General features: G+C 32.7%; 1 protein-coding gene across 1 annotated transcript; it reads right to left on the bottom strand.

Moving 5' to 3' along the window:
- Positions 1 to 249: 249 nt before the first annotated feature.
- LOTGIDRAFT_93159 (hypothetical protein) lies at positions 250 to 8,100 on the bottom strand (the record flags this gene model as incomplete). Its single annotated transcript, XM_009066343.1, has 2 exons — positions 250 to 462; positions 7,447 to 8,100. Coding segments are annotated over 2 exons (867 nt in total), but the record flags the coding sequence as incomplete, so codon positions are not given.
- Positions 8,101 to 9,903: the final 1,803 nt, after the last annotated feature.

Raw genomic sequence — 9,903 nt, 5'->3', positions numbered from 1 at the left:
CATAAATATTACTTTCGATCAGTTCAACATGTTAGGAGAAACAAAAATTAATTTATCTCCATCTCGATATGTTACTGAAAAAAATCACAATCTGCTTCATACATAATCATCTTTTGGATTGAGAGAGGAGACGCAAGTTTCAGAAACGTGGCGATTGTTGACACTGAGCTCTGTGAAAGACTTATCTGGTCCAAACATATTCTTGTCTTTATTTGAACCACATCTGACAATCATCGCTAAAATAAAACGGAATCCTTGTCTAAATCGCGAGTTCATCCACCAATACACAAAAGGATTGTACGCACAGCTACTCATAGCTAACCAGTGAGCAAACACCCAAATATATCTTGTATGTGATTGATCATATATACTGGGATGGACATCGCCAACTATTGTGGTAACATGTAGAGGTAACCAACATACAGTATATATACCCACCACAGCAATCATCATTAATACAGCCTGCAATAGAGAGAAAACATTATTACAATTTTGATCTATATTGTCAATTCGACTCCAGTAAACACTGTCGTAGCATTTGTAGTCCCCCCCATGAAAAATTTAGATGATTTAAATGAAATTTTTAGTCCCCCTTACCATAATTTCCCCTCCCCCCCCCCCACCACCTCCTCTTCTCCCCCTTAGACTCTGGGCTCGCTACGGGCCTTACCTCTTGTTACACTGCAATTGAGAAAATCCAATTCGTTGTCCCTTTCGAAGACTTACGACAAATAGTTTCTTTGTCTCGTCTTCATTCGGCATTTAATATTTGATTACGTTGTACGATGTTGAAAGATATTTAAGCCTCAATGGACGAATTCAAACCATTGATATCCTCTCGGAATAAGAGGTTAAGGTCTTTACAATGATCATTTCAACAATATAAATTATTATGCAAATTGTTATCACAATAAAGTGAAATATCACATCCCAGATAGATATTCAGAGCATTAATGATTTTTATTATCTGTGTTCAAAGCTTTCAGTACCTTCAATCCAACAATGCTGATAGTAGTTTATTTCTTGAAAAAACCTAATAGCAATAATACGTCAGTGTGAACATAACGAAATGATAATGTTTCAATAAATTGAAGATATAAGTGAATGGATTGATATAGATGCACATCAGTGAAATCAATCTAATGAAATTTCAATTCATTAGGCAAACCAATAATTTGTAATTAAAAGTCAACTGCGATATATTGACCCGCGATAAACTGGTAATGCGAGATATAATGAATAATTCTAAGCTCGTACAGGCGAGACATTACTCTTGGTTTGAAATTGCCAATTCAAACACTGTCTCGCCAATTTGTATTTCTTTAAAATGAACACATATAGTAAGTCAGATTCTGAAATTTAAAAAAAATATGTATATTTAAGATGTAATTACGGGCGGAAGCAAATACAAGTACGATCGATCAAACATAAAGTTGACCGCTAAGACAGAAGTAAATTTCCACTCGCCCTCCTGTAGCTACGGGCCTGGTTGGAATATTCTAGGGTCTAAAGACGGCCTCCTTGGATATTCACCTGTTTCATGACACCGTCAGCCAATCAATTTCTGCCCTCTGCAACGCTGGGATTTTGTGACACCTAAAAGGCTGAATTCAGTTAATAATACGAAGTGGCTAAATTAAAAATAACAGCTAGTAAAAACAGAACGTCTAAGATCTAATTTTAATATATAACCATGTACAACAAGTTTCATAAAAAGTGAATCAAACTGTAGCATTTATTTGCGATAAGATAAAACAGGTTTGCAAGAACTGTCCTGAGTCACGTGGAAGTGTCGGGAGCGTGCAGACCTAAACTGTAGTTTGTTTCAACGTAAATACAAATTGATTATAATAATGATTGTTTGCGTACAGATAATAGTCACTCTGTATCTTAATGAACTTATTAATTATTTCCTAAAGTAAATCCTTTATCAAGAGCTTGTTATAGAAAACTTCATTGGTTCATTCACGAAATTTTAGTCAGTTTTGAAGAAAAAGCAGCTATGAATAAAATACGATTATGACAAGAAACAAACGAAATTTAACTTCACAAAATGTTAGTAATGGTAAAATCATACACAAATTCAACGATAATTTGTCTAGAAGTACTGTTTGAGTCGAAGTATTCATATGGTCCGTCGAACTTCATCTCATCGGGCTTTCATTGTATTAAGGTTTTGACCTTCAAAATTATAGACGATCAGCTTTTGATGAGAATTTCAAAGAGTTTATATGGCTTGTTGTAAGACATTTTTCATAAAGTATTACCTGGAAGTGAAACGCTATCAAATGAAAACAAGTATTTTTTTTCTGAAGGTCCAGAGTTCAATCCCGGCATAGGTCGAGATAATACCTTCGGATTTTTCAACCCAGTTCCCCCCTGTCAGTGATGCAGATAAGAGGGGAAAAAGCGTGTAGTCGTTCGGATGGGTTAGGGTTGGCGTTGCCCGTCTTCATTAGCCCACAAGGTGCAGAAAAGTAGGACGTAAAACTTCATTGATTTCATTTCATTTCTAATCACTTTTATATTAAAATTCTAAAATTACATCCGATTTGCAAGAAATTATACAGTTGTGATTGATATAGGGGCTTTACATTTGCCTTAAGAAATATTGAAGTTTAAATTTACTTTATTGACAAACGATTCATTTACACTTACTTATATTTTCTTTAAGGACATTATTCTTTAAATAAATATTTTCTTGAACCGTTAGCATAATCCTTTGTGATTGAAAGTAGAATTATAAAACGTTTGACCATTAATCAGTAGAACATAAATAGCAATGTTATTCCCTGGTGGTTTAATGGTAACAAGTCTAGTCTAGGTTGGTCTTTTTTATTTCCTTTTCAGAAAAAAATACACCATTTATTCACAGACATCTATACAAATAACAATTAATTGACATAATCAGGCATGATTGATATATAAATACTGGGCCATATATTTAATATGAAAATCATGTCCACTTGTCATGAACACATCAGGGAGAATATTATAAATCAAAGTTTTATTTTAAGTTAAAACGGTAAGTTTTAGTAGACAAGATTTGTTTAAAGAAAATTATATAAATTACAGAAAATCAACTCAATTATTTTATTTCTGTGATAACTTTACTTTGTAACACGAGAAAAATAATGTGAGCATGATATGATTGGCAAAAAGTGTAATAATGGAATTATCGTTTTTATGTGATCTCCGTGCAAAATACAATAAGGCTAATTATACAGACTGGCTTAAAATGATTCTATTTCTAGTTTGAACATAACAATCAACTTATTGTTTGTACTTTTCTATTTTTGTAGACGATGGAATCTCAATTCAGTCCAATCTTTTTTAAGATGTCTAAATAACTCAACATTTTCTCAGGTTCAATTCTAGCATATTGCTATTTCTAGTCTAACAGAATTTCTGCAAAATTGTTCTAGTGGATCAAATATTTAGACCAACGGAACATGGACATAAAGAAATCACCCGTAACAAGTTTACTTTTATTGCCAACATGAAATATATAGAATAATATATAATATAGAATGTATTCGCGCGAATAGGTAAGGTAAATCTATAAAGTTCTGAAATTTAGTTATAAATTATGCTAAAATTGGCAACTATTTGAATCTTTTTAGATACTAAGTCTACGATACAGACAAATGCAGAAAGCACACGAAAACTTCACGCATCATTGCCCTTTGAAGTAAAACTGTAAGCATTTTTTTCGTTGCGCCACTTTGTTTCAAACCGTAACAAATCGGATCGGGGATTATGAAGGGCGTTATTGCCACTATAATCTATTTTTATAATTTAGCCACAGTTGGCAGTTCTGGTTGCTAAATCTATGGAATAATCACAAATTGAGGATCAAAAGACAAGCATTTAAAAGGACGAATCGTCCAATGTACCAAGGGAAATGAAATATTGTACATGGACGGACATGTAATAAAAAGCTGGCAGTAATCTTGCACGTTGATGCCTTTGATTCTGAGATACTTGCCGATGCCGGTAAGTAGTAAATCATGAACAGATTAAACGCTCCACATCCAATCTAAAGCACAAATCTCTCGAATAATTTTCTTATAAAGCACAGAATTGCAATGGTATTGTATCTGCAATCTGTATCTTTTTTGTTAATGTGATTTGCCGTTAGACTGAACATTTGTGCGCACATTTAGCTTACCCACAGGTTCCATAAATATATTTCGTGTTCGTCTGTTAAACTGGATTTAACGCAAAATATTATCTCAATTGTTAGTATAAAAGTGTCTCATATTGATGAAATCGAACTTAAGGTTTAAAATACTCTGGATGAGAACTAATCGAAAACCGTTTAACTGAGTATTGTTCTACTTAGAACGTCCAGATACAGTTTTCTATTTTTAATAGTAAATTAATGATTGTAAAACTCTCCAACCTACACGTGAAACCTGTAATTACCTTTCATCTCCTACCATTTTTTATAATTAAATTGTAAGAGAGTGAACCATTTCAAAATGAAACGTGCCAAGATACAATTTATTATCATAAGATCACTTTTGTTTTAATTATTAAGTGCAGTAATCTCACAATCCTGTCTGTCACATCTTTCTCAATTGCAATTAATCACATATAGTTAATAGGATTTTGTTGCATAAGAGCATTCCGTATTCTAGAGATATTTTGGAACTTCTGTTTTTATGATGTTGATTTTAGAAATAAATATCATCTGTCTGTCCAATTCTGTATACCCATGTCTAAGAATGATCATTTATTCACTGACACAGAAAATTTTCTCATGACTTGTTAACTTTCATATCACCTTAATGCAAATTGAAAACTATATCAGACATTTATACCCAAGAGAGTACGATTCTTTAATATAGTATTCCTCGATATAACAATCCGGACTTGATTATCTCCCAAGCTAATAAAATGTCGAAAAGTGATCAATTTTATATATCTATTTGGGTGAGTGAACGACGAATGAACGACTAGTTTGTCTTTTTAAGTATTTAATAGATCTTAACCTTATATGACATTTATTTCACCAGGCAATAGATCAGGTCTACTATATCTATGGCATCTTCATGCAAGATTCTATTGTACTCAAATACCACGAGTGACACGTTACTCTTTAAAAAAAGGGGGTTTCCAAATGTTAGTATGTCACAACCTATGACATAACTGAAACCATCAAGTCTTTATACTTGATTACCATAAATAATAACTCAAACAAAAAACCTATACACCTCTTCATACTATTTTTGATGGACGAGAATCATACGTGGATTGTGACAGGAAAGCATCGATCTCGAGTACAGAATTCTAATACTGATTTTATTGAACAAAATACCTTTTGAGTCTGAAAATTACATTCTATTTTGCAATTGAAATGGAAAATGATTTTACCAACTGAAAACAGTTCGCAGGCTATATAGAACATGGCCGAATCAACTAATATTCCCAACAAAGTTTGATTATGAACAAGACTATTAAATTCCAATTTACACGATCTCATCCGAGGGACCACAGTACTTATTCATTTCCTCATACAATAATTGAAATGCCAAGAATCACTTGAGCACTTTCATTCCATATTCAATTCTGAAGAAGTCTGTGGTCAGTTATTAGTCTTATATAAAATATGAATTGAATCAAATCAAGCTTGCCACTGATTTAAAGTTATCTTTAACTAGATGCAAGCTGCTTATATTAATATCGTTAAGTGCAAAAATCTATAGCTTTTAGCACCCACTTTAGATTTTACATAATGTAAGTAACATTCGCTTAATTGTAAAGGGCGATTTTAATATCCATAATGTAAAACTCTATCCAAAGTAATGTTTTCACCTTTAAAAAGAAATTCAACGCCATGTATTTGGCATCAAAACGATGCCTTAAGCTATAAGGGAATTAATGTTTAGCAAGACTTTCATTAGTGAAAAGCAGACCGTAATATCTGTTAACTGTAAATAAATGGGATTCTATAATCTCAGTGAAAGTGTCAGCTTAATGAACCAGTCTGAAGCATTCAAATTGACTATGCGTTTACATTAAAAAAAATTGGCACTGGACAGAGCTACGACATTCGTAAGACTGCACATGATGCACATTCATACAGTAAAAATTTGGGAGAATAACAAGCAACCACTAAGATTCAAGATTATATTTATCATGCTGAAGACAGGCTGAAATTTGATCGTAAGTTGGGTGTGGTTCAAAATTCAAAAAGCCAAACAAATAAAGAAAAGATTCAAATTACATTACTGGCGTGTAAATGTAAAACATTAGAAATCAAAATGCACAAGAGAGCCTTAACCTATTTGGAGTTTTATCTCAGATCAATGGTTCTCTTGAGCAAATAGATTTCCACAGATTTTGATATAATCATCATAAAACACACGTTGGAAACAGGTTCTTAAATTGGTATTTCAATTAACTTAAATCAATCAAGCGTTTCTTAAAACTGATGAATAAAATATAATGATTAGTACGGTTGCACTATTCTTATTATGATATTTCAACTACAAGTTCTTATTTAAGGGCTCCACCCTATTGGCTACATTGAGTTCTTTGCTTTGAAATAGTATTGCAGAAAAAAGGGTTTTCTTTCTTTATAAAGTACTTAGATATTGATGTTTTCAACCAGTTTCGTGTCTTCAAAGTAGACGCCTGGGATAATTGGTAAAGGATATTTATCCGAAGAAGAAATGTGTTTTATTTTGAGATGTTTTGGAAACTAAATACACATTAAGAAGGTATATGGGCGGGATAAAATTCAATATGAAACTGTCAAATGAAATTTCATTAAATATGTTATATTTGGTTAGTTCATTCAAGTTTCTTTAGTTCTACATCTTCACAATGTCAAACTATTGCAAACTTTGTCTTATACTTTGCAGTAGTCACCTTTTGTGGAAGTTCGTAAAAGAAGCGATCAAAGGTCTCGATAGAAAATCTGTGAACACAAAGCCATAATCTTTACAGCCTTTCTATCGAAAGCTCTGATTGGCTGCATTCGCTGGCGTACAATTCAATCAAATCGTAAGTTAGTGAGCTAAAGCACCTAGTTTAACAATACGCGATTACAACAGGTTACCAGTTTAGTAATATACTGGATATTGGGAAGATGATAGTTCAGCTGGATACCTTTTAACACCACAATATACAATTTGATTTCCCACATGATTTTCTAATTGCGTATAAATTTAAGAAACAACATTCATCAAATATCTATAGGAGCAATGAATCTGCCACCCAAATAAAACGTTAAAACATTCTTCCAAACGATACAATGAACCCCCAATACCATTAGTTTGCTAAAATAGTTTCATACACATCAATGTTTTTGGAAGAGGTATAATACAAAGCGAATCGGAACCTATATATCTAATATATTTCGTATTTTAACCAAATTTATACGGCTCAATGTAAACTGCGTCTGTTATTTTAGTTTGATTTAAATTTATACTATACCTTTCTTCGTGGATCAAATTCTTTACCATCTCCCTCACCACGGGCTTGATATCCAATATCTTTCATCCACACAACATGGACTATTCGAGCATATGTATAAATAAGCACACCAAGTGGTAGAAAATATTGTAACACCATGATAGTTGTACTGTAACCAACTCGACCAGATTCTGTTAGCCACACTTCATAACAATAGTATTTTGTTATATTCTCTTCTAAATACGGAACAGTTTTAGAGGTTATGGCAGTGGGTAATGGTGTTAGAAAAGCTAATAACCAACATACTGCAATTACCATGAGACATTTCCTTTTTGGCAATCTTGGTCTATAAGGATGTAAAATTGCTATATATCGTTCTAAACTTATAGCTAGAAGAGTGTATGCATTTTGAAAAACAATTGCAACTTGTAAATATGTTATGATAGGACAAAGAGCATCACCAAATGGCCAGTAATTTAACAGAACATTTGCTACAAACGTTAATGGTATACAAACAACAGCCATAAGTATGTCTCCAGTAGCCAAACTAGCTATAAAATAATTTGTCACCGTTCTCATTCTCCTTTGAGATAACACTAAATAACAAACGCAACCATTTCCAAAAACAGAGACAATAGAAACAGTGGTATAGGCAGTAATTATCACAGCTTGCCATGTTATCGATACGTTACTTTCACTAGTCATGCTTTCCGAATAAGAAAAAGAAGCTTCTTGGTAATACCAGTTAAAATCACCGTTAATACAAATTTCATCTGAGTATTGTACAAATCAAATTAATTATCAACATCTCAGGTGATGGATGACATTTACGAACTCATTTTCGCGCCATTGCCGTTCACATCTTATCATACAAACAAACTTGTATTAAATTTCCTCCAATATCACCAGTTTCCATTTATCTGTGTGTAAACAACATTTGTTTATTTCCGTACGTCTCGCAGAAGTTAGTGAAGAGGAAAGACTTGTCAAGTAAGCGAAGGTATTCTCAGGAACATGTCACTTCAATCGTATTGATTAATGCCATACCCTGATCATGGATGTCACCAGGTTTCCATTAATAGTGGCCTTATCTTGCTCTTCTATTTCTTTTAATTCTGAAATGAAATTGAAGTCAAATATAAAACATTGTATTGCCGAGATCCCACGAAAAAAATAAGGTTTTAAAAAAAATTTAAACTTTTACTAATGCACAAAATTATATTCGAAAATACTCAAAGTGGAAGTAAAATCTATATTAAAGTTGAGATATTTCTTTTCTTGTACATCCAAAACGCCTTCATTTACTAAATAATACGGTGTACGAAATTAGTTTCCGATAAATCTTGCCGTTTCTGTTATCCTGGCATGTAAATGGCCAACTTAGTTCCAGTCAATATATTGGTTTTTCTGAACATACACGAAATAGAATAAGCGTAATCTTGAATTCATTTAACAAAGACCTTATTATCGAGTTTGTTGAGATGAACAACCCTTTATTGATCCAGGGCATCTAGAAAGGAGAGGTCGACCTTTGTATAGGTAACTTAGTTAACTCAAGTTATACTCGAGGATCAAAAGAACAGCTTTGAACCTAACTGTCAGGGAGTGGTGTCAGATCAATTTAGTATGCATTTATTACTCCATGATGGTTAGCGATATATGCAGTGGAGATTGACTACTTTCAAAGAAAAGTATTATTCAAATCTACAAGTGAAGTTCTGAGGTGAGAAACGCCCCAGATTTTCAAACTCATTAAAAGTCTCTTTATGAAAATGGTTTTACCCTATTGTTTAAACACTTTCACAAGTAACAACGTTATTCAATAAAACTTGAATGCAGTGGTCAGTTTATGGAGTTGACCTTGACGATATTTCAGGCAGCAAGTAAGCCAACATTTATACGTGTCTACCTTACAAATACCTGTAACATAATTACTGTATTACAATAATAGGAACAATCTTTGCAGAAGTCTCAAGTTGATATTTAATCAAAAAACATTTATCGACTAGCTCTATTATTGTTATAATTCTTGTTTATTGTGTTTTATGTTTGTTAATTGGTGTTGATGAAGGTTATATTAAAGGGATACACTTATTAAAATCACAAAATATGACCCCAATCTACAGAACTAATTCGATCAATTAATTCGCCTGATGTGTATGGCATAACCCTGATCAACTATCTTATTTAGTTATAAAATTGTCAACATCATCTTGCATTAACAGTTAAGATACATATCTATTTTATGGACCAATAATACAACGCTCAAATCTAATTATTGTAGTCTGTGAAGTGTAATGGTGAACAGCAGTAAACTCAACTATAACTTAACCATGCTTCAATCAGCTTAACGTGTTGGTATGGTTATAACCCTTTTTTGCGGTTTCCTATCACGGAATACCTAATATGTTACATTTGACGGTGTATTAAGCAAGTTATACGTGTGAAATAGAGCATAAAATACTAAACTATTTTTTC

This window comes from Lottia gigantea, assembly GCF_000327385.1.
Source record: "Lottia gigantea unplaced genomic scaffold LOTGIsca_75, whole genome shotgun sequence".
Lineage (NCBI taxonomy): Eukaryota > Metazoa > Mollusca > Gastropoda > Lottiidae > Lottia > Lottia gigantea.
Note: the sequence above shows the minus strand (reverse complement) of the source record. Positions and strands in the feature narration are given on the sequence as shown.